General features: G+C 34.3%; 1 protein-coding gene across 1 annotated transcript in view; it reads right to left on the reverse strand.

Moving 5' to 3' along the window:
• PIGK (phosphatidylinositol glycan anchor biosynthesis class K) overlaps positions 1-27566 on the reverse strand; it is a 100673-nt gene that overhangs the window by 47459 nt on the left and 25648 nt on the right. The window contains exons 4-9 of the mRNA XM_090269635.1: positions 26347-26482; positions 24382-24493; positions 21375-21471; positions 18851-18968; positions 18024-18134; positions 13113-13285 (exon numbers count right to left, since the gene is read on the reverse strand). Of these exons, the coding sequence (XP_090125761.1) occupies positions 13113-13285; positions 18024-18134; positions 18851-18968; positions 21375-21471; positions 24382-24493; positions 26347-26482 (747 nt within the window). The remainder of the gene's footprint in view (positions 1-13112; positions 13286-18023; positions 18135-18850; positions 18969-21374; positions 21472-24381; positions 24494-26346; positions 26483-27566) is intronic.

Here is a 27566-nt window from a genome sequence, read left to right on the forward strand (position 1 = left end):
AGTTTTTGCTTAAACTTATATTTTTACTAATTTATGAGCACAGCAATCATCCTTCTACTCACACGTCTCTTCCAGCTCCTTTGCCTTCTTCAAAAAGCTTATCAGTTTAGGTGTTGTTTAATTAAGGGTGTATTGGTTCAAAATACTCTCAACTTTTGAATGTTTGAAAACATTCTTGCTCTGTCCAGGTGGCTCAGTTGGTTGGAGTTTTGTCCCACATACCAAAAGGCTGTGGGTTTGATTCCCAGTGAGAGCACATGCCTGGGTTCAGGGTTCAGTCCCCCATTGAGGCACTTACAGGAGGCAACTAATTGATGTTCCTCTCTCACATGGAAGATTTTTTCTCTCTCTCCTTTCCTCTCTCTCTAAAATCAATAAGCATATCCTCAGGTGAGGGTAAAAAAAAGAAAAGAAAAGAAAGTCCTTATTCTTATTTATTTTTAATGACAGTTTAGCTGGGTAACCAATTTTAAGATGACAGAAATTTTCTTAAGCCTAGCTACCCACAAACAGACCCACAGCCTTGTGTCCAGACCCTCACACAAGGCCATTCTAACTTAAAACTCTACATTTCTCCATCATAATTATCCTTTGGGGAGCCTCGCCTGCCATGTTTACTTACCACGTAGGTTTTAGCCCCTTACATGTTTTTCTCGAAGAGATTTCCCTGCTACTGAGAAAAGTGGAGCTTACAAATGAGAGCCACTGTTCAGCAATGGGCTCCTGCAAATACTTTCTGCCTTACAGATACCAGGGCCTGCAGCAGGATAAAGCACATGATCCCTGGTAAAAGGATGCTGGGATTAAGGCGCTGCTGGACACATCATAGGGAGCTCTATCAGAGGGACCCCACACACAGATACTCTTTTCACAGTAAATCTAAGCAGGTCTTACAAAGAGAGACAAAGAAAAGAGGCTAAGCTCACTGTCAACTGCCTAGGGAAGCTGCGTTGTGGGAAGTTAAACCTGTACAGCCCCTCCTACTGAAGAAGAGGGTGCCACAACCTCTGTTTCAGTCTGGAAATGCCATTCATCAAACAATATTGTTTGTCTCCATACTACTACTCTGTTGGTAGCTTACGTATATATTTTTAAATTCACTTTTGGTGATTTATAGAGTATCTAGGTATTTCATAACAGAATAGTTTCTAAGAAAAATCCAGTCAGCGACAATACCAAAAGTGAAGTCAATTAATTATTCTTTATTATTACAAACCACTTCTCTAACTAATTTATATTTCTTGCTCTGCACATAATAGGATATCCTTTTATTGAGAAATGTTTCCTTCTAATGAAATCTCAACTTATGAATGCCAAAGGTCATTAAAGGCAAGTTGTGTTTTTATATCTAAAGTAAAAATGGGATTTCTCATACTGTGAGTGAACTCATTGACACCTTTCAGGTACTCTTTCTTACTAGAAGTTACCTGATTTCTGAATACCTGAGATTTTATTGTGTCTGATTGGCAAAGAATTAAAAAAAAAACAACAAAAAAACACTATCCTTAACACTAAAATTCTACAAGACATATTTTAATCATTTTCTATGATTTAGAAGATATACATTGTACTAGAGAGAAATCATTACGAATATCAATTATTTTTAAAGCCTAAGTTAGAGCTTTCCTATTGTTAAATAAAAAAAATTTAATATATACATCATGTTTATGAAAAGCAGTTACAGCAGTTACAACTCCTTCTATTATAAGAACCAAAAATTGAAGGTGATGTCTCTAAGCCAGAGATCGCCTACGCTCATAATTTATTTATCACCATATAGCTCATTAGTACCCATCTCAACATCTTAAATCAAAAGTGCAAATAAGTGTCCAAAAACATGCAACTTTAAATCACCTAATAGAAACCTAAAATACTGTGTTGCTACTCATTTTTCTCCCTGTCTCTCTCTCTCTGTGTGTATAAATATATATATGCTTAACATACATATCTTTGGTATAAAGAAATAAACATCTTAAAAATTAGATGTACTAATTTTAATGCAACTCAGTTTAAACTGCTCACCAAGTGTCTGAACCTCTGACTGGCAATGTCATTTAGTTCAATTAAACTAGGTCAACCAAAGTAATTCTCAGCCATCATCCACACTTAGTTTTCATGTGAAAAATTCAAGTAGTATGAGGTCATAAACTTTAAACTCTTGTATCTCATTAATTTGTTTGCTTTCACTTTTGAGAACCCATACTAAAAAAATATTAACATTAGAGACTAATCCCATCAGATAAAAAATAAAAAAGGCACTTAATACAGAAGTTAAAATGAAGTTGATCAATCTTATTGAAAAGACATTTCCCTTTCAAAATACTATGTGACAATTTCATCAAATTAAGAAAATGAGAAATTTAAACTATCACTGAGTATGATAAAAACTTTGTATACATGAATTTCACCGAGAAAGCTGAAGAACAGAATTAGTCATTAATGTCTGTTTCATGAAGAAACATGTTCCCTTTCTCACATTAATATTTAATTATACTTATATTGCCAAGACATGGCCAAAAAAATAACATGACTTTTTTCAATGTCCTGACTTTTCTTTATTGTTAAGAGAAAATTAACTTTAAAATGAACTTTTTATTTATGTGCCCCCTCCTTGGCAGAAATATATCTATTGTATTTGTAGAAATATATACTTTAAATAACCCGGGCTGGTTTGGCTCAGTGGATTGAGCGTCGGCCTGTGAGCTAAGTGTCGCTGGTTCGATCTTCCAGTCAGGGCACATCAGAGAAGGAAAACTCTGACTCCAAAAAACCTCCGCTGCCTTGCGGCATACCTCTTCAGGGGAAAGGCTAAGGGAGTAAACCCCGACAGAAAATCCGGAGCCGGAGTCCCTAAGGCGGTTTGACATTGTAGTCAACACCGGCAACTCCTGCGGCGCACCTGAAGCCAAGCTGTATTGACTCCGTCTTTCCCTTGGACCCTTCAGCTGCGAAGAGAGGGGGGGTCTGCTGCATGGGCAACAGCAGACCCTCCATATCACCCTGCCCAGGCTCTGTAGCTTCAGCTCCACTGGAGAGGACACTCCAGCGTCATCGCAAGATGTCGATTCAACACAGGAGGAGACAGATACCGTGTCACTCCCGAGTCGGACTGCACAACCATTCTCGGCGGTGCAGATAGACTCTTAAGAAGCTACACCATCGTCTCTCGAGACGGACAGCTGCCGACGATACTTTAAATAACATTTACTATATCAATTTAATGAAAACTCACATAAATTATTTTACTTGCAGTTTTAGATACAGTTTGACTTTATTAAAAATAATTTGTCATGAAATTTCAAATTATTGATTACCTCTGAGAAAATCAAAGTATTCCAATTCACTGAATAGGTGTGCTCCAAATTAGATATCAATCCTGAAGGATATTGCTAGCAAAGACCTCATGGCCCTGTCATTTTTCCGCGTTCATGTTTGCCCCCCACAATAAAACCTATAGATAATTCAATGCTAACATTATGATATCAGAATGAGCATTATAAAAGACTGATAGGTTACAGTAATGAATTAAAACTTCTAAGATGATTATTGGTAAGAAAAAAACACAACGAAATAAGCATAAAGCTCTGACAAATTTTTTTTAATTTTTAAATCAACTATATAGATAAGTATGGCAAGGCCAGAATGGGCAATATGCAGTATGGATAATAAAAATGCAAACCAAGCTTTATAAATAGAGCTGTAGTACACCAAATAAAGATGGTAACACTGCCACTGTAACCTCTGCACCGGAAGACGACTTTTGCATGGCATGCTCTTAAAAATACATTGATAAAGTATGCTCACTTTAGATACATTATCTCCAATCCTCACAATAACTCTGAAGGTAGAGAGTGGGTCACCCTCTTCTAGATAAAATATCTGAGTTTCAGAGACATTAAGTAATAGGCCTGAAAACATAAAGCAAGAAACTAAACTAAATTTGAACCCATGTCCACTCACTTCCACATTCTCTCTACTATATCAAATTGCCTGAGGGATAATTTGGCAGTACCTTACCTATAGAATACTTGAAAATCAGGTAAGAAAGCATACCATGATTTCAACAAAAACGGCAATTTCTGGAATGGGATTACAGTTTTATATGATTAAATGTAAATGTCTTCTGCCTCTTGCTTCCCTTAACAGCCAGAATCCTGAAGTTTATATACCAATTTTTAAAAATTTCAGTTGAGTTTTCCCCACTGATAAATAAGAGCAGCAATTCAAAAAATCCTGTAGATTTACCTATTTTATAACCTAAGTTCTATATTATTAGGCTTATTAAATCAAGACAATTACATATAGAAAGAAATTTTTATCATCTCTTTTTAAACTGACAATTCAATATCAAAAGTTTTTCTTCTGTCAGTGGTCTGAAGAAACAAATATCATGATTTATTTGGTGGTACAATCTACAATCTTCACCATTAAAAAAAAATGAATGTTCCGTATGTATAAATATGTAATGCTACTGCCATCTTCTGGTAAAACACAACTTCCCAATTCACAGTACTCCAAATGAGAAACCTCCAGATATGAAATAACTACCTTCTAATACTAGAATAATAAAAGCAGAATAATTTTTGCATCTGGCCAAAAATTTACTAAAAATAGGGTTGCAGGAAAAATTTAATAATTTGCCTCAGTACATGTGCTATGTTCTTTCGATAATGCTGAACACTTACTGAACATGTTACTATATTTGAGGCATAAGACTAAGAGCTTTAAAACAAAATGAAAATGAATTTTCCTGAAGTAGAGTAATTATTCCCATTTTATAGATGAGGAAACAGAAACAAAGAAGTCACGCAGTTGGCCCAAGGTAACACAGCTAGTAACTGGCAGAGGCTCTGAATTCAGGAGAGCATTCCAAGGACCCTGACCTTGATTATTATGCTGTAATATCATCTATAATGGTATGTGATAGGCACACAGTTGATTTAACTCATTTAGAACATTAAAGCTTAATTCAGTGTAGAGCAATAATATCATAATCAGTAGGTAGACCAAGAGAGTCACAGAACATAGAATGAAAGAGTTAAAAGAAACTTTAAAGGTCTCATAGTCTACTTTTCCATGTAATTCAGACCTTTATTCACTAAACATCCCAATGGATTAGGTTCTAATGTCCTATCTTATTGAGATTTTTCAAAATTTAAAAATTTAAGGTTCTATGTGTTTAGTGTTTAAATTAAAATTAACTTTGCCTTGATACAGTTTAAATTTTAATAAACACTGATTGGAAATTACTATCCCTGATAAACATATTTACTACTTTATATTCATACAAGGGATATAGTATTATGTCCTGCTCTACTATTCATATGCACTTATTCTTTAAAGTTATAAGCCAAGTCAATGGATATTTTTGTTAATTGCAGATGGTGAAATAAATTACTTTAGAAAATCTTACCATGAAATGATGAACACATTATTTTGAAACTATAACAATAAGAATTTTATGTGTATGTAAATGGAAAATGCATCATTTAATTATCAGTTTTGATTTCTTTATCAATCAAATAATCACATCTAATTTATGCTCTGAAAGTCTACTTTAATGAAATCCTGACTAACTTAAGTGACTAACCGTTATAAATAACTATATTTTTAAAAAGTGGCCCAATAAAATACTTTCTTTTTTAAAGATTTTATTTATTTATTTTTAGAGAGCGAGAGAAAGGAGGAGGAAAGAGAGGGAGAAAAACATCGATGCATGACAGAAACATCGATCAGTTGCCTCTCATATGTGCCCCAGTCGGGCACCTGGCCCACAACCCAGGCATGTGCCCTGATGAGGAATAGAACAGGGAACATTTCAGTTTGTGGAATGATGCCCAACCCACTGAGCCACACCAGTCAAGGCCCAATAAGATACTTTATATATAAATACAAAATTGTACTGATAAGTAAATTCATCATTTTGAAAAATATAGTAGTATGTAGAGTAGTAGGAGGAAAATCCTGTCATCCATTGTTTAAGCCATTTTGGTGAACCTTTGGTTCATAAAGTTTTATAATCATATCAATTTGTTATAAGCAATTTTAAGTGAATAATTTGACCACAAAGTTTCATATTTATCACAATCAACTTTGCCCAACTCCAGAACAGATGTTTCCACTGATTATGTACATTTAAATTTTCATTTCCTAGTAAACATTATAAATAGTGACTAAAATTCATATATTCAATGATATAATAAATACTGTAGGGTAGATCCTTTATATTTTCATATAAATTTTGCTATCAGTTTATTAATCGTCACCACAAAAAAAGCCTGCTGGGATTTTGATTGGGATTAAATTGATAAACAACAGAATCAGTAAGGTTCCAGAATGCAGTCAATATAGTAATTAATTTTTCTATATTTGAGCAATAAATGGAAAATAAATTTTTTAATGTTAGCTAAAATACCATCAAAAACAAAAATACTTAGAAATAAATTTAATAAAAATTATGAAAGACATCAATACTGAAAACTATAAAACAGCACAGAGATAAATTATAGATCTAAACAAATGTAGAGAAATGTTCTAGGATCAGAGGACTCAATACTGTTAAGGTGCCCATATTCCACAAATTTATAATATATAGAGTCAATCCACTCCCATTCAAAATCCCAGAGGTTTTTATTTTAGAAATTGACAAGCCAATTCTAAAACTTATTTGGAAACACAAAGGATCTAGAATAGTCAAAAGAACCTTGAAAAGTAAAAACTGGGGGACTTCCGACCAAGATGTAGGTGCAGGTAGGTGCTGCATCTCCCTTCACAACTAAGAAGGAATACACCTACCACCAAACTATAAAAGACAACCAGAAGCTCCAAAAAGTCAAAATGAAGGGAAGTCCAAGGAAGAAATAAAGAAGAAATACTCATCCAGACTGGTAGGAGGGGCGGAGCAGGGGCAAAGAGGACATGATGTGGTGGCCCCGGCAGTGGTGGCGGTGCTGGCGCAGTGGCTGGGGCCAGTAGGTGGAAAGCACAGTCATACATTATAAAATCAGGAACTAAACCTGGGGATCTATCCCAGCCCCAGAGCAGACCACACAGCTCATGGTCCCAGCGCTGCCGGGAGAAAATAAAGCCACATTGCTTTTGACTGTGAAAAACAGTGGGGGTTTGGGGCAGTAGAAGGAACTGCCCCTCTCTCAGCACAGACTACTTATTTAGTGGAAAAGGGGCAAGTTCTGGGCAGGTGGCATTGTTCCCTCTCAGACCTTTCCCCCACATACAGCACCACAACGTGGTGAAACAGGTGGCCCCCGAACTGATAAATACCTAAGGCTCCACCCCTTACAACATAACAGGTGCAACAGCTCTACCTAAGACACAGAGACAAACATGGGAGTCTTTCAAGTTGAGGAGACAGAGAAGTATGGCCCAAAGGAGGGAGCAGATCAAGGTTCCAGTGGGAGAACTGAGCAATGAGGAGATAAGCCAATCTAATAGACACAGAGTTCAAAACACTGGTGATAAAGATGCTCACAGACTGGACAGACAAGATTAAGTATGACAGGGAAGAAATAAAGGTTATGTTAAGTGATATGAAGAAAAATCCACATGAAACCAGTGGTGAAGGGAAGGCAACCAGGGTTCAAATCAATGATTTGGAACATAAGAAAGAAATAAACAGTCAACCAGTACAGAAGGAGGAAACAAGAATTGAAAAAAACAAGAAGAGGCTTGGGAACCTCTAAGACAACTTGAAATGTGCCAACATCAAATCATAGGGGTGCCAGAAGGAGAAGAGGAAGAGCAAGAAATTGAAAACTTATGTGAAAAAATAATGAAGGAAAACAGACATACAAGTCCAGTAAGCACAGTGTCCCAAACAAGCTAGAGTCAAAGAGGACCACACCAAAATACATCATAATTAAAATGCCAAAGGTTAAAGATAAAGAGAAAATCTTAAAAGGAGCAAGAGAAAAGAAGAGAGTTACCTACAAAAGGGTGCCTATAAGACTATCAGCTGATTTCTCAAAAGAAACTGCAGGTAAAAAAGAACTGGCAAGAAGTATTCAAAGTGATGGAAACAAAGGACCTACGACCAAGACTCCTCTATCCAGCAAAGTTATCATTCAGAATGGAAGGGCAGATAAAGTGCTTCCCAGGCAGTTTAGCGCTAAAGGAGTACATCATCACCAAGCCATTATTATATGAAATGTTAAAGTGACTTATTTAGGAAAAAGAAGATCAAAACTATGAACATTAAAATGACAACAACCTTACAACTATCAACAATGGAATCTAAAAAATAAAAACAAAGACAAACTAAGCAAACAAGTAGAACAGGAACAGAATCTTAAGTATGACGATCATTTGGAGGGTTATCAGCTGGGAGGGTGAGGGGGAGAAAGAGGGAAATGGTGCAGGGATTAAGCATAAATGGTAGACTCAAAATAGACATGGGGATGTTAACAATAGTACAGGAAAGAGTGAAGCCATAGAACTTATATGCATGATCCATGGACATGAACTAAGGCGGGTGGGATTGCTGGAAGGAAAGGAGGTACTCGATGGAGGGAGGCGAAGGGAAAAAAATTGGGACAACTGTAACAGCATAATCAATAAAATATACTTTAAAATAAAAGCTATACATACACTTAGCATATACCCAGCAATTTCCACTCCTATGTATACACCCAAAAGAAATAAAAATATACCCACACAAAGGGATGTTCATACAACTTTATTCATAATAGACAAAAAAATGAAACCACTCAAATGTCCGTTCACTGGCAAATGGATAGACAAATGTGGTCTATTTGCACATGGATTACTATTCAGCAGCAAGCTGAATAGTAGGAACAGGCTGCTGTCCATGCTACAGTATGGATGAAGCTCAAAATCGTCATGCTAATCAAGAGAAGCCAGACATTTATATGAAATGTGCAGAAAGGGCAAATCTATTGAGGGAGACAGAAGTTCAGTGGTTTCTGGGGCTGAACGTGGAAAGGACTGATTGTAAAAGAGCTTGAAATGGAGGAAATGTTCTAAAACTGAGCTGTGGTGATGTTTGGACAACTTTGTATTTTTCCATAAAAGTCATTGAAGTGTAAACTTAAAATGGGTGAATTTCATAGTATGTAAATTATACCTCAGTACAACTTTAAAAAAAAAAAGGAAAATCCTGATTTCAAAACTTAATATAAAGCTAAATAATCAAGACAGTATAAGAGTGATATAAACAGACATACAGGTCAATGAAAACAAAAAGTCCAGCAATAGACCCACACGTATATGCTGTGTGATTGTTTTTACAAAGGCTTTAACATAATTCAATAAGGAATTCAATCTTTTCAACACATAGTACTGGAATAACTAGATTTCCATATGGAAAAAAAAGGAACTTCAACCCCTACCTAATACTATACTCAAAATTTAATTCAAAGTAAATCACAGACCTAAACACAAAAGCTAAAACTACAAAACTTCGAGAAGAAAATAAAAGAGACTTGGCCAGTGTGGTTGCTGGTTGGAGCTTTGTCCTGTATCCAAAAGTTTGCAGTTTCAATCCCTGATCAGGACTTGTTCAGGAGGCAACCAATCAATGTTTCTTTCTAACACTGATGCTTCTTTCTCTCTCTTGCTCTCTCCCTTCCTCTCTCTAAAAACATTGATAAACATGTCCTTGGGTAGAGATTTAAAAAAGAAAAGAAAAGAAAGTCTTTGTGACCTTGTATTAAGGTTAAGAATTCTTGCATAAAGGGACTGACATGTGATTGTCCAAGTGTATGCATTTGTCTAAACTTAGAAATGTATACTAAAAAGGGTGTTTTTCTGTATAGAAATTATACCTCAATTTTAAAAAACTTAACAAAATGAACAAATTATGATTGCACACAACATAAGTGAATTCCAAAAACATAATATGGGCAAGAGAATCAAAACATAATCTTTAGGTGATATAACTAAGATGAAGAGCAAGAAAATAAACTCCATAAAGGTAGCACAGTGGTTAACTCGGAAGCAATGTAAGAGGGTAGAAACTGGGAAGGGGCCCCAGGAATCAGGCATCTTCAAGCCTACCTGCATTTTTCTAATTTTTTTTTTCTGGTGGTTACATGAGTGGTTACTTTGTGACACTTCAGTGAGCTATCATTTATACTTTATATCCTTTTAAAAGAAAACAAGTAACTCAGGGTAAATTATAAAAGAATAATATAAGAATATATATATTTTCAGAGGTATGAGGCATTCATTTACTGGCTATATCATTTATTAGATGTGTGACTTTAGACAGATTTATTAACTTTCCTCAGCCTCAGTTTACTAATATATAAAAAATGTATTCTGTTTTCTCTTGGGCAATGCCTAAAAAACTTATTAGACTTCTATATTTTGTAACACTACAACGTGCAAATATTTTTACATCCATAGGCTGACAGCTATTTTCCCTATACAGTAAGAACACAAAATTGGTAATCTGAGTAATTCTGACATGGATTTATGACTAGATTCTAGAAAGCACAACTCTTTCAGGAGGGCAGGCAGTTTATTTGTCTGCATACTAATCAATTCAACCTATATATACTCAGATGAAGAAGTTAGAATCAAATTATATAAGCCAAGATTGTTATAATCAGTCCTCACTTTACCACACTTATTCTTGCAAAAAAATTTAATGACACAATTAGTAAAACACATGCAGAAACACAGTGTTGTTACTAACTATATGACTGTACCTTGCTCAGTAGCTAAGTTTCAGAAGACATATAAAAACAATTATTTCATATAGATACTTCAGTCAATTTTATGTACTAAATTATTCATCACATCAGGTTTTAGTCTAGGATACTCTAGTACACAAAATATGAAATACAGACAGTCTGAAGAAATCAGGTCTGTTGGTTCTCTAATAAATGTAGAAAGTAATATTTTTAAAAGTATAAATGTCAACTGCTAATTTTAACACCAGTGACTGTATTGATATTTTTAAATTAATATCTGAAAAAATACATACACATTCTAGCCCATAATTTTCTTAATAAGTTTTCACAATATCTGATCTCTCATGAATACACTTTTCCCAAAACACTGTCACTCACATTTGCATATAAATAGTACCTACATACAAGATGATATTTGTAGCATCCATGTAGAAATTCCTGAAGCATGCTGGAAACTTAATTTTTCTAAATTAATTGGATAACCTATACCAGTGATCAGGAACCATCTATAAGCAATATTCTAAATAAAATTTATTTATAAACACTAGAGGGTGCTCTAATTCAACAGTCCCTGGTATCTCTGGCTTTGATGCTTAAAATGATTTTCTTGATTAAAGATATTCTTCAGCACCAATTATTTTTGCATCTGAAATAGTGCATGGAGATAATTTATGAGACAAAATTCTTCCATAATATATAACAGAACAGTAGAATTGAACTGAAATCATTTTTTTATTATACAATTATTACATATTTAATATTTTGTTAGGTGGAGAGAACAGAAAATAAGTACAGAAGAAGCATAAAATGGTCCTTGACTATAAAATAAATTAATGCAGAATTCATATGGTAAGATAAGATATATCTTACAGACTTAGGTTCAAGAAAAATTACAAAATGAATTTCGTAAAAGACATAGTAAGTAGCTCAATTTCAATTTTAGTTGCTAAGTATTAAGATATATTCAGCTATTTTACAAAGGTATTTTAAAAGTCATTATTTAAAAAGTAAATAAAAGTGATATTGCTGTAGGATATTGTCTCCTGTCTTAAGAAAATACTTTTTAAGGCAATAGCTCCAGAAAATTGAAAAAGAAAAAATCCAAGACCTTGAATATCCAGAATAGAAAATAATTAACAATGACATCAATTTTAAATTTTTTAAAAGATGCATGTGTGCTAGTCTTAATTTATTCCTAAAGTATTCATAAACTCAATTACAAATCTTTAAATATTTCAAAACTGAGTAAATTATATTTGTTGTCTACTGGCTTTCCAGAAAGGTTCCCTGGAGTATGAGTTTTCGACAGACAGCATTAGACAATCACAAATAACAAAGCTGAATACCTAGGAAAACATATCACCTATGTATTTCGAGAAAGTAGCTATTAACTGAGACACTTTTTAATCCTAACAAAGTATTTTGCCTTTAAAAATGTTTACAGAGGAAAAAATAGAACATTATAAATATTTCTAAAATTTACATACCCCAAATCAACCAATTTCTCTCAACTTCTCTCACACTCACACACACACACACACACACCCCTACGCACATATGTATGAGCACACACTCACTACTCACACACAATCCACTCCCCAAAAAGGGAGTACCTGGGTTATACCTCTTCTGTCATCTTTTTTCCCTAATGAATTACCAAGAGCCTCCAAAACAAATCCTAAACAGTGGCACTTGTTGATGGAGGGTCACTTCAAATTTACAATAGCCCCAGATAAACTGTTCCAGATTAACAGAATACAGCACTAGGGAAAAGCCAGATATAATTGAACCAAGCTCACAAACCACCCACACTCTAGATACCAAAATACATAGCATTCAAAGAACTAATCAGATTGCTAGAGCCCAGAGAAATTCTGAACATAGAAGCATTGTGTCATAGTCTGAAGTATGTATTTGACACCTATATTCTTTTGGCACTCACTTCCCCTTTTATGTTTATCTGCCTTGCATTTGCCAGATTCCTAGGGTCCTGATTACTCTAAATGCCCAGCTGCCAACTTCCCTATTCAATGTCATATCAATTAATACCTTCTGCTCAATAGGTGACAGCATACACATTTATTAGAGATTAATGTCTGAAATGTTCATGTATCTGCCCTTTCAAGAAGGTCTTCTGAACCATTATATACACCTCCATCAACAGAAAAATATGGTTCAGAGACAGCCTATTACAGGCGACATTTTAGTCCTTTTCAGCAAGTCTCAAATCACACTACCACAAACACTGTATTTTGAAGTTACGACATAATCCTAATCATGATCATAGCTTCGCACTGATATTTATAGCTTTTGTTATAAATCTGAAGAGCATAGGACTTACATCAAGTGAAAACTGGGTAGTAATCTCTTATGTTACACAAAAATTTACAAATTGTAAGACTAAAATACTCTATTCAAATAATAATTTAAGAGGGATACCTGCTTTCCATGATTCCTAAATCCGGCTGCAAACTAATAGTCTCTGTTGTAATTTCCACTTTCCGTACACTTCCAAAGAAATCAGTTATCAGGACATTTTTAGGATCCCTCTGAAAAAGATCAGTGCGATGTCCAGGAGTAGACACACACAGACTCTTCGGACACACCTGAAACTGGAAAAAAGACATAAGAGTAATAAACACATTTGTGCCTACATATACATACAACTTTTATTAAATCCAATAACATAATACAGTAGACTACAGTGTATTTTGATAGCTTTCCCAACCTAAAGAAGCTACTGTTTCTAAAGATAAAAGTTTCACTGCTATTGCACTGACATTTAAAAAAAGCTACATAGACATAAAAACAGGTGATAAAAAGGAAAGCTGCCAGGGTAGGGGAAAACAGCATTTATCTTTTTTAATCATATGGTACAAATTGTACTTTGAACCCTTCAATCTATGAGAAGTCCCATGCAACACTATGACAAGGGAATTGCTTTTCTGTGCATCTACATCCACCTTGGGGGGAGGGGTGCTCTATCCAGGTGGCTTTTTAAAACATTTTGTAATCATAACCCTTCATTCAAATTTTAAACTCAAATAAAAAATTACATGGTAGCCCAGTACAGAAAGAGATGAAAGCAGAGGAGCTATGGCTCACAGGAACTTCAAGCACAGCCCCCTCACTACATATGCCCCTTGCTGTCCTGCTGTGAACCTACGGAAACCAGTCCATAAATCAAGACACTTTTAGTTCATTCAGGATGAAAATAAACCCACAGTACCTTCAGACACCAGTGCTCTACAGAATATAGTAAAAAAAACATGACTTCATTGCTACACAGCTGTAACAAAAATTTTTAAGTTGATCTTACCCCTGATATCTCACATCAGTGAATTACCAAGGACATACATACATTCATTCACTCAGCAAAGCACAAGAAGTACCTATCATTACATACACTTCCCACTGTTACCATCCGGAAGAGACAAAAATTGATAACACATGGTTCTGTCCTCCAGGATTGAAGTCTAGTCAGAGATGAATAAAAATAGCAAGGTAGAAAAAAAGGTGACAGGATCTAATTCAGAAAAGAATAAACTTCTTATAGTTGAAGGAGAAGAAAAAAAGAGGGAGTGGGATTTAAGCTATTTTCTGAAGGAAAGGAAATATTACAGATGGGGTATAAGAACATTCCTAACAAAGGTACAGCTGCAGAGATGTATATGGCAAATAACCTAGTTCGGCAGAAGCACAGAATATATGAAGAATGCCTTCCAGGCCTTCTAGTAAGGGTCCAGGGCTATAGCACTTGCCCACCTGTGTAGACAAGATGTAGACAAGACCATCTAAATAGGTAATCACAACCATGACAGGAGAGGGGTGGGGAAGGGCAGAGCAGCTATAATTGATGAAAGTGCTCCAAGCACTGTGTTAAAGAATTTGTAAATATTCTCATGTGAGCTTACCAATAACTTTGAGGCATATAAACATTATTATCTCTACTTCAAACTAAGGCTCAAAGAGATTAAGGCATTTGCCTAATATCACATTGCCTTACCAGTTCAGGAAAGAAATGAAGAGATCAGGATATAAATTAAGAAGCAAAGAAGGAAAAACGGTTGGGGAAAACTCAAGAAAATAAAATGCCTAACAGGAAGGATAAAAAAAGTGAAAGTTTGAAGAAACAAAGTAAAAGATAAAATAAACAAAGATAAGATTGAAATCCTAGGTATACTGAAGGCATTCCTGTGTGAGCAACTTGGTGGGCTTTATTAGGTACCAGAAGAAGTAAGAAAAGTATAGTCGAATTAGCTTCGGAAACACTAAATAAGTATTGTCTTCTTCTCTGCTGCTAAAATAATCATACTTTGAAGTCATTCCTCCCTTCAAGAATGTTTATCACATCGACTTGACTTTCTTGTCCTCAGCAACATTACAACCCACAGGTCCAGTAATTATTCATTTTAAATTTCAATAATCTTTCACTCTAGCCAGCTTCTATGTTTATCACCAAAGACAAGGATCATCTAGTAGTACAACTTCTGTGCCTCTGCAGCTATTCCATTTTCCTAGACTATGCTACACTCCTTTCCTTCTTTCAAACCTGAAAATCTACTACCTCCAAGAAAAATTTTAATCACTAATTCCACCGTATTCAAAGGAACCATAAAAATGTGTACTGTTGTCATGTCCTTCATTCATTCAATAAACATCCACTGAACAATTACTATATGTGTATATAGTAATTGTATAATAAAACCAGTTACTATATGTAATTAAGTTCTGTGGGTGTAAGATGTATAAAGCATGATGATGCTTATAGTGCTTATTTAAGAAACTCAAAGCCTCAAGGGAGCCTTACAATTATAAACAATTACAGAGCAATATTATGACAGAAGCATAATACAGGTGCATAGCAAGAATTACATGTTCAGAGAGTGCAGAACTGCCTGGAGGATCCAGAGCCATCATATAACAGGTGATACTCTATAAATGTGCTCTTCAACTGCTACCAATGACACTACATTTTTAAGGGGCTAATCAAGTCATCTTCTAATTTTTCTGTTCCTGAAGCCCTTAATATACTACTCTGGATACAGTTGATACGCAACAAATTTTACTACATACTCATAATCCAACAGAAAATAGGGATTATTACATAGTATCTAGAGATATGTCAAATCACTATATGAGTACTATTTAACTTCAAGGAAACAGATCATTCTTACTAAACAAGAGTAAAGTAATCATTCAACTAAAATACAATTAAAGAACCAAGGTGGAAGAGCCAGATGAAATTAATGAGGAATGTTTATTAAAAATTAAATATTTCAGAGCAATAAAAATAATGCAGTCTTGCCATTTGTGATAATATGGATGGACCTAGAGGGTATTAAGCTAAGTGCAACAAATCAGACAGAGAAAGATAAATACTATATGGTTTCTCTTACAGGTGGAATCTGAAAAAGAAAGAAAGAAAAAAAAAGAACAAAGAAAACAAAAACAGGCATATAGAAACACAGACCAAAGGCATAGTTGCCAAAAGGGAAGATAATCAAGGGATGAATGAAAAAAGGTGAAAAGGAATACAGTCAATAATATTGTGGTAAATTTGCACTGTGAAAAATGATATTCAGAATTAGTGGGGTGATAACACTGTAAAGTATAAAAATGTTAAATCACTAAACTAATATAACTAATATAATATTGTATACAGTAGTCCCTCTCTATATCGCAGCCTCACTGTATCGCGGGATTTTAAAAAATATGATATTTAATTATTTATCACGGATTTTTCACTATATCGCGGGATTTTTCGGTACTGTATACGTATGTTGTTAAAGTTACATAGGTTTAAGAGTGTAGAATATGTTTAAGAACATAAGTAGTGTTTATAAAAGTGTGGAAAAGGTTAATAAGGGAGTGGGAAAGGTTAATAAGGGACTAGGAATGGTTTATAAGTGTGTGGGAAGGGTTTATAAAGCCTTAAAAATATATATAAATACTAAAATAAATGGAAGGTTCCTACTTTGCAGATTTTCACCTATCGCGGGGGGGTCTAGAATGTAATAACCACGATAAGTGAGGGAATACGGTACTGACTATACTTAAATTAAAAGAAAAAGTAAATGGCAATTTTGAGAAATAAAAATTATCAGCTTCCTCAGTCTTTCATATATAAGTTCAATGGAAGAAGTATATTTTTATTTCATAAGACATTTAAAGTGTGAGGTGCATTTATTGTGAACTTTTGAGAGAGCATGTCACTCATTACATAAAATATACAATGTATAATCCAAAAAATAAAGTAACTGGAATTTAGGTGACTATAATTTTCTTACCGTTAAAGTAGCATTAACACAAATTTTGTTTTAATATTCAAATTCATATTAACTGTAACAGGCATAAAAAAACAGATAACCTTAAAAATGTAATCAGTATATAGTAGTCCTATATTATCAAATCTGATAGCTTGTAGCAGTGGTTTTCAGAATTTTCAAAACCCCTTTAATAAATAAAAATTTACCTAAAAGATTTCTATGTAATAAGAGAGATCCGTGCAAAGCTACTTGGCTATTCAGCACACCCTTCACTCTGAAGCTACGTGAAGGCAGGAACAGTGTCTGCCTCTTTCATTAGGGTACAGCCAGTGCCTGGCACGTGGCAATAACTCAGGTAATATTTGAATGAATAAACAAGATATAAATTAATGAGGAAAAAAGTGTGAATGGCACTGATGCACAGTAATTATCTAATCTAGAACTGTTGTTCCAAGCTTTTTGTTAGGTCTACTTTCTACAGCAACCTCAAAGTAGATTTATTTTTTAAAATACAGCTAGTATAAACTAGTCAGGGGAAAAAGTGAGTTAAATTCTACAAGCCACAACAAAACACTGTATTAGATATTGTAGGGTGCATAAAGATATGTAAAAGCGTGTCCCTCTCCTCCAAGAACTTCACATTAAGAAAGACACTCACACTCAATTATTAAGTTCAAAAAAAGATAAGACTATGATAAATGGTTTAAAAGAGGAATAAAGCCCTGAAAACAGGAAAGAATTTGAGAAGACCTGGAGAAGACAGAATCTGATTTGACTCCTGAAAAATAGGTAGAATTTCAATATGTGAACTCAAAAAAAGTACATTTCTGGTAGGGAAAAGAGCAGAACAAATGAATGAAAATAGAAAAGTACCTCAAGGAACAGCAAGTTAACCAGGCTAAATTGTTAGGTCCCTGTAGTAAAGAAACAGATATTACTGTAAAGGGAGATTCAAAAGTTTTAAAAGGCCACCATTCAGCATATGACACAGTACCCCAGCAGTACAAGGAATAATAGACTTCACTGACCATCTAAAGATTAGCATACCTATGTGCTATAATCAAATCAAGCAAATACTTACAAGGTCATTCATATTAGTTTGGCTAGCTGGATTAATTTCTTCCAAAAATTCCAAGACATAAAATGTGTATCTATCCATAAGGTGAACTCCAATTGCAGGATCAGGCTGATGCTATACAAAGCAAAGCATATACAATGGCATATTATTCAGCCATAAAAAAGAATGACATGGATGAACCTTGAGGGTATTATGCTAAGTGAAATAAGGCAGACAGAAAGACAGACTGTGCAGGATCTCACTGATATGTGGAATAAAAATAATAATTAAATAAGCTCATAGATACAGAGAACTGACTGGTGGTTGCCAGAGCACGGGAGTGGGAAATGGGTCAAATGGTTGAAGAGAGTCCAAAGGTAGAAACCTCCAGTTATAAAATAAATAAGTTATGGGTATGTAATTTATAGCAAGGCAACTATCATTAATAATACTGTATTTCATATTTGAAAGTTGCTAATAGATCTGAAAAAGTCTCATTACACAAAAATAAATTCTGTAACTGTGTACAGTGACAGATGTTAATTATACTCCTCCTGGTGATCATTTCACAATATACAGAAATATCAAATCATGTTATACACCTGAAACCAATATAATGCCGTATGTCAATTATACCACAATAAAATTTTTTTAAAAAGCAAAGCAAAAAAACAAGTTAATATACTAATAGCATCATTATAGAAAATGTTTTAAATATAATCAAAATTTCCTTCTGAGGTGTTAAAAAGCCTAAAAAATAGCACATGTGCTCATTAAGCATATAAGCAATTTGAGAAATAGCTACACATTCCAAAGACAGTGCAGTTTACAAATGGGAAAAATGCACCTACCGAGAGTGAATCTTCTCCCACTTGGCTACTAGCTAAAGCCATTATGTTAGGAGAATAAAATCGCTCATACATGGAAGCTCCTTGACAAGTATCAATAATAAACAGCAGCTCATTGTAGCTGAAAGAAAAGTGGTAATATCTTTGACATAAATCATGCTGTTAATCATACATTGACTAATATTTTTACAATACTTCCATAACATAACATGTTGAAGTTATATCTTAGTCATTTCATTCGTTAAAAATTGAGATTTTTCAGTAGTTTCCAATACAAATTTGGTATTATAAATATTAAAGGTATAATCCTGTCCAGGAAAACCACCTCAACAGAGTGGCTTTTGTGCCCTAACCCTTTCCCCTTCCCTTACCTATGCCCCATAATTCAGAATTTAAATGAATACTGAATACAATGAACACATATTTGGTATTCACTCTGCCCTAGAAATTGATCGACATTCAGCCAAAACAACAACAACAACAACAACAAAAAAAAAAAAAAAAAACTCAAAGAACTTAAAATCTAACTGGAAGACAGACTCTTAATCTATGTAAATGTTAAAAATATTTATTGAGAGCCTACAATGTGCCTGGTACTAAGCTGGGAACACTAAGGCTTCATAGTGCTTAGCATCTAACAAAGTCCAAGTGCTCTAAGAGCACTGAGAAAGGAACAGAGAGAAAACTCTAAGGAAAGACAGGTCAGAAAAGGTGATGTCTGACATGGGCAATGAAAAGTAAGTGCTGTTTTATCTAACAAAGAAAGGAAAAACAAGACTCTAGCAAAGGAAAAAGCTTGTACTAAGGCACCTAAATATGAATAAGTACAAATGTTCGGGGAAAGGGGAATAGCTCTGTGTAGCTAGGATTTAGAGTAATTTAGGGAAATGGAGGGAAATGCGTGTCAGAAAGGTAGGTAAGGTCAATCTGTAAGTAAAGTATCCCATATAAAGTTTGGATCTTATATCCTATAAGTTTGAGGAAGCCACCAAAGGTTTTTGCAAGTGAAAGAATAATATAATAACTCTATATTTTAGAATAAACTGCCTAAATAGTGGAAGTGAAAGTAGGGAGCAGGTAAGTTTTTGCAGAGGTTTCTCTCAGTCACTGGATCTAAACAAATAGCTAACGTGGCACCTAGAAAATAAAGTATGTAATCTTGAATCACTATATCTAAGCAGGTGACAGAAGGCACAATTAATACGAAATTTCTTCCAAGACAAAAACGGTGGAGGCCCCTGAGGGTCAGAAACATCTAAGGTTAAGTGAAGCAGCACAGTATTGAACCACTTGGGCATGAGTCCTAGTGCTGGCACTTTCTAGCTTTGTAAAATTTTGCAAGTAACTTAATCTGTTTACCTCAGTTTACTAATTTGTGGAAAAACAGTAATAATAAAAGCATTTACCTCATAGAGTTATTAAAACTAAATCAGACAATACATGTAAAACATAGTGCCCAGCACCTACTATATATTCAATAAGTATAAGTTTTGAATAAGATAAAAGCAGTAACTGGCAAAATCTTCCTCCTCAATAGTTCCATATATTCTGCTTATGCTTATAATTCAATATTTACAATTGGCGGTGACGGTAGGATTCGAGCTAAACAGGAAAACTCAAAACATTCTCCATTCTCTTCCATTCTCCCCAGAACTCTCAGAGAAAACAATAGCCACAAAATGGAATTTCTCTTTTCCTCTGTCAAAGGTGATAAACTTTCGCCTCATCCTGGCCCCTCCCCACTGTTATAACAGAGGAGCTGCCCTTCATCTTAAGGTTCATGTAGCTCTTCTTGCTTCGGTCCTCTTCTACCTTCTTGGGAATCTCACACATTCTGCTTATGTTTATAATTCAATATGCATAAAACTGAATTTATAGCATAATTGTGTATACATATATCTCTGTTCTACTATATTTTAAACTCTTTCAAGGCAAAATAAGCATCATATTCCCCTCCATTCCATATGTTTAGAAGGTAACCCACTGGTGTTTATTGAAGGTACTCAAGTTGAAAGCAGTTCTATTGCTATTTTAAATTCACTTAATAAGTTCATATGACAACTTTTAACCAAAGGGATGCTTACCATTAGATTACTAACAATATGTCATCCTTAATGTGAGTCAAGTTACAAATTTTATACTAACTGGAATTTTAACATGTTTTTCAAAGAAGAAATAATGTATTGTTATCGCATGGAGGGCCAGAGAATGTGCGAAAAGTGAGAATAGGTACTAGTTGGAAAATAAATATACAGTATGTTCATAATTCCCCCTAAGGAATGAGGCACTTGGTTAATCTCTTATTTCATCCAAGAAGGATGCTAAATAACAAGGTTAATTTTTTTCATGTTCTTTAATAACCCTGAGTTTTTCTTTTAAAAATAACTCCAGTAGAAATAACAAATATAAACCTAAAAGAAATTATTCAAATAAATTAAAATATCATAAAATAAGATCTACAAATCTACTAACCATTGAAAAATTAGGTACTAACTTATCTTTTGAAAAGTAGTTATTTGCAAATTACCGTCTTTTCTGCCACATTTGTTCAAAAGCATCTGCAAGCTCTATGTTGGTAATTTCTTCAGAATCTTGAAATTTCAAGAAACCATTTCCACCATGTCCTTATAGGAAGAATCAAAAGATCAAATAGACACATTTTTTTTAATGCAAACTGCATACATGCAAATATAAATACTTCATTCATGGCAATTTTAAATATCATTTGTTATTTTATACTCTAAAGTAAAAAATACTGTAAAACAAATAAATTTAATTTAATATCAGTTTGAAAGAAAGTAATGATAGACTGTATAAAAATAGTAGATACAATATCTAAAAGAGTTTTTCTATCATTCAATTACAGAAAACCACATTTATATTTTTCCACTGGCTCCATTATGATGTCAGAAATGATTTTCCATAAATAAAAAGTTCTCAAACACCAGGCAAACATTTTTGGGTGAGAACGGAGTGGAAGACACTAACTAGTCCCATGGTATGCTAATACTATTCACAGCATACTTGTACCTGGAATGTTATACTAAGAGGAAGTGCAGTTATCACTTAAAAATTGATGTTTTTCCTACTATCAAACACCATCCCAGGACAGCTGACCAGAAGACTGTGAAATTTAGACTGTATTACAGAGCAAATCTGCCTGGTTTCTAATACTAGCTTATACACCTAATGACTGTGTTATCTTGAAACAAATTACTTAATCTTTCCATCCCTCAGTTTCCTCAGCTGTAAAGTGAGAAATGCATCAGCAAAACCATCATTAGCACACCTACATCGCTCCTTTGTACTGATTTTATAAAGGTACCTCCCAAAGGGCAGTAAAGTAGAAAAATTTTCTATCTTAGTGCCCCCTCTGAATACATGCAGCCCTGTGAGCTCAAAAGTGGTTAGTGGCTATGTGTTTGTGGGTGGGCAGAAAACAGTTCTCCCTCTCATTAGACAACTCTATGGCAGGGTACATAGCTTAGTAAGTCTAACTATATACTGGATTCCAGCTCCCACTCACCTCTCTACTAAGACATTTACATGCAGTGCACAACCCACACAACTGTGTTATCAACTCTGAATATCGGCACCTAAATCTTCAGGTTATTGTGAAGATGAAATGAATTACACACAATGGTTTAGAATACTGACTATGTACAGTCGTCGTCGTCGTCGTCGGCAGCCGTCCGTCTCGAGAGACGATGGTGTAGCTTCTTAAGAGTCTATCTGCACCGCCGAGAATGGCTGTGCAGTCCGACTCGGGAGTGACTAGCTATTATCATTTTTATTATCACATTATAATTATCAGCCCTCCCATTCTCTTCCTTGGGTTGGCAAATTTTTCTGTAAAGGGCCAGATAGTAATGTTTCAGGCTTGTGGGCCATATGGTCTCTGTTGCAACTACTGGATTCTACTGCTATAGTATAAAAGCAGCCATAGACAATACGCAAAACAAACAGAAGCAACTACATTTTAATAAAACTTCATTTCCAAAACAGGTAGCCCTTCCATGGGCCATAGGTAACAAAATCCTATTTTAGACTACTGGAATGTATTCCATACAAACCAACTCAGAAAAAAAAATGTTGTAAAACCTCTAGTTTAGTACATCAAATAAAGCTAAGTTACAAGACTATATACTTCTTCCTATTTGCCAAAAAAGCTTAAAATTTTCTTGTAATTGTTAAATTAAAATACAATTATTTCCAACTTCACTTACTCTGATGAGTTAATATATAAAGTTTATAAAGTGACTGAATTTTAAAAGCTATAAATAATGGCAGCAAGATAAAAGTAAACCACTAAGAGGGGATCAGTAACTGCCCTGCTATGACATCTAAGAATCATTCCGCACCTCTTTTATCCTGTTTTATCATCAGTTGAATGGAATACCCCCAGGAAAAAAATTTAAATACCATTTGACCAACATTCATATTTACTGAATACTACTATAAGACAGGGCACTGGTGATAAAAAAAAAAATGAAAAAACACATTATCATTGACACCTTGGAGCTCAAAAGCTAATAAAGTCAAAAATGTTTAAATAGAAACTACAGATTAATATGGCAGTGCAAAGAGAAGGGCCTACACCAGCCATGGATATGAAAATTATCTTAGGGCAATTATAAAATATACTATACACACCAGGAAACCTCTGAGGAAGAAAGGAAGCACTATTAATAATTACACTGGGATAACAGGTGTAAACTAGAACTGTCCCAGGCAATTAGAAACATAGATTACCCTAGACTTAAAAAGCAAAACCACTTAAACTAAAACGATAAGGAATAATCAAGTAAGAAAGTGAACTGAGAAGACATCAATTAAGCAAAAGCTATTGCTTAAACAAATGATATGAGGCAGAAACAGTCCAATGCTTGGAATGGAATTATAAAAAGTGTAAGAACTAAAATTAAATAAATAATAGAACTACAAATACTTATATATTGCATATAGTATAACTCAATCAATAAGATAACTATATTATGGAGTACTTCACCCACAATAGTCTTCAAAGTAGAAACAAAAGACTACAGCAGCTTGTATTGGGGGAGTATATTTAAAATGTATTTTCCTGAGCCCACTCCAAACCAAAACCAAATCAGAATTTTAGAGAAAGGCCTAAGTATCTGCATTCAGGTCATTCTTATGCACACTAAAAACTGAAACTCCGCCATTAGAAACCAGAGTTTTAAGAAGAACAGTGACACATTTGCAACATCTATTATATACTTTAGTAGGATGGTTAACAGGAGACAAAACTGAAGGCAAAGAGGCTATAGCAGGATGCCAAGTAAAAGGTAATAGTAAAAAGAATAGAAATAAGAAACTAAGGAACAGCACAAAACATTATACTGTTTTCAAATATTATTTTAAGTTGTTATATATTATGAGAAAAGAACACTACATGACAAACTATTTTAACCAAAAATCACTTAAGGTATGTAAATTTCTTTCCATGCAAATTTCTTGTTGAAAAGAGTAACAATATATTCTATTATTAGGTATATAAATTCTGAAATTACCTGTCATATAAATAAGAATATTGCTTCTATCATCAGAAAGAAGACGTTTTGACCGAGGAGTACTAGGTGGAATTCTCCCAGTTAATACCCGTAAAAAATTCTCCACGGTTACCTGAAAAAAATAAAAAAACAGAGAGAGAGAGAGATCAAATAAAATAGAACTTAGGGAAACCTGATAATTTGTCTTGACTTTCAAAAAGATTGTTTCTCTATGTGTTACTCAACATAAACTGAAAATAAAACACAAACAAAAATAAACTCAAAATATATGTATTTAAATAGATATCTCAAAGTAACTGCCTCTACTTAAAAAATACTACAAACTAACAAATAAAAACTACTTGGAGGAAAATAAAAGTTAATTCTAAATTTAAAACTTTAAATGCTACGCAAAGTTTTAACAAAAACTTTAATTTATAAGTCTGTCTTCATAAACATTTAGGACAATTTTAAAAAACAGAAGTTTTAAATAAATTCAACTACATAACTACTGCAGTTAATCTGTGCATCTCCTTAATCAATTCTAGATTAACCATGAAAGACAGGTCCATAATAAATCACAGAAATAAAACCATAAGGAGAGGTCCATAAATAATCACAGTTATTATGTACCTTTATTTTCTTTTAAGGCATTTTGTTACTTAAATTTCACAAAGGGTAGCTTAAACAATGTGGTGAAGGCAATTGGGGGTGCGGGCATAGAGGATGGATGGAGGGCGGGGGAATGGTGGACATGTGTAATTGCGTCAACAATTAAAAAAAGAAAAATATGGTGCATGTTAACCGTAACATATTTTCTCTTGATGAAATATCCCTCCCCCCCTAAAAAATCATACCACTTTAAACAGATTTCCCAACCTGGAATTTCTGGACCTCTGGGATTTTTTGAAAGCATATTTAAAGTTGTGAAGAATGTAATGCTAATTCAAAGTTATATTGCACAGAAATAAATTTAAAAAGCAGAAAATCTGTCTAGCTTTCTTGTTTGACTTTTCTCTAGATCATGGGTATATAAGTGTGTGTGTGTGTGTGTGTGTGTGTGTAAGATGTTTGGTTTACATTTTTCCCAGGAGACAACAAAATGTTAAGTGTTTTATTAAGAACTTCTTATTGGCTAACAAGAAAGGAAACTTTTTGGTCTACATTTTAGTAACTAAATAAACAAGTAAAAATTCCAACATTTATACACATTTAATCACTGAACAACGTTTTTCAATGTCTTCAAAAGGCTATACCTACTTACTACGTCTAAGACACATAAAATATAGACCATGTCCTCAAGGAGCTTACAGCCTGGGAGGAGACAGACACGCTTTTACAATTGCTTCAGAACAAGTCTGGAAACACAGGAAATTGTGTCTTACTTTTGGTAGGCTTGGTAAAAGAGGAATTATTGAGGAAGATTTCATCAAACACTTCAAATTTTAAATGTAGTCACAGTCTATTAAACTTAAAATGAAGTTTCAAGGGAGAAAATATAATATAATGCTATTATTCAAATTTATATTTTTAATCACATACCCATAAAACACTAGAAGCATATTAAAAAGTGGTTACGTCTAAGTAGTGAAAATATGGGTTAGTTTTTTGTTAGTCATTCAACTTTTCCTCAATAAACATATTTACTAAAAATATAAAACTTAAAATTTTAGAACAAAAAATAAAAAATAATACATTTACTGTAAAAGTAAGTTAATACATGAAACCTCACTAAAATACTCTCATTAAAGCCAAGATAAAATTGTTTTATCCTAAATACGTATTTAAAACATTTATGTTGTGATAGTTTTACTTATATAGTTTCCTTAAGATGAACTCCAGAAACAGAATTATATCAAAGCTTCAGTAACAATTACGTACAAAGCTTAAAGACAAAGAATAAGACTATTTTATTCAACCACTATTTTAGAGCTTAAAAGTAACTATAACTATATTTCAAACATGTTGCTAAATCAAACAATTTACCTCGTAACTTCTATAATCTACTTCCACATCATCTCCATACACATTTAGTTCCATATTCTTGTGACTAAATACTGTAGCTGGTTTGGGATTCCTAGGGTTGCAGGCCATATCATCTGCAAGCATCAGAACAATGTGACTAGAAAAAAAATTCCAGAAAATATATTATTTAAGAAAAACCAAAAAGTTAAAAACAGACACATTTTGTTTATATCATGTAGCAATTGTGTTCATTCTTTTCTTCATAAAAAATAATTCAAAATAATTATTTAGTGCATATTTAAAAGAACTATTTTTTCACATCTTTATGTAGTATGTTTTAAAGTATTTGGAGCAATCTAGCATAAATTTCTGTTATTAAATTTGAAGTTATTAATTAAATTTTTTTCACAACAGAGTATACTTTATGCCACACGTCAGGTAGCCTTGCTCTGAGAAATCATGCAGAGACCATTCTAGGATTAAACACCGGTTTATTGAAGGAAGAGGGGGAAGGGGGTTGCAGGGAAGTGGGAACTCCCCTGCCCTTCAACTCAAGGGCCCAAAGGAGCAAGGGAAGAAGGGGGGTCGGGGGGCAGTGACTCCCAGTCCACCTCACGGGCCCATAGGAGAAAGGGGAAAAGGGAAAGGGGAAAGGAGAAGGCGGAAGGGAGAAGAAAGGAGGAATGGAGACTCCAGGTCCCACGGCCACTCTGCAAAAATTGCCTGCAGGCGCTGTCTCCATACTTTGCGAAACACACATTTCAGTTAGGGTGAATTTACCCATCAACACATTCAGCAGGTTATTTACATCTCCCTGCTTTCCCCCCACCAGGCCAGTCAATATATTGTGCTAGGTCCATCAACATTTCTTCTGGGAACAGCAAAACCCATTTTTCCTATGGGAGGAGCTAAAACCAGGTTAATTTGCATATGGCTCATTTCCATACATCAAAAGTCCAGGCGGGCAGTCCAGCTGCCTCCATGTTCTGACACCACATAGCAAGGGGAAGCTGTAGAAGCTACAATGTCCTCCCCAAACATTTAAAAACAAATTAGTAATATCTGACATTCTCAGGACTTACACAGTCCACGTTAAACTATGATATTCCAAAGAATTTGTGTTTCAGAAGCACAAATGCTTAAGTATAGGAAACATGCAGTCCATCAGCACATACAATCAGCATGTCACAGGAACACATCTCCAATCCAATCACTCTTCACTGGCTCCACTCCATCTCCCT

This window comes from Furipterus horrens, unplaced genomic scaffold (genome assembly GCF_987537825.1).
Source record: "Furipterus horrens unplaced genomic scaffold, mFurHor1.1.pri manual_scaffold_3, whole genome shotgun sequence".
In the NCBI taxonomy this organism is placed as follows: Eukaryota; Metazoa; Chordata; class Mammalia; order Chiroptera; family Furipteridae; genus Furipterus; species Furipterus horrens.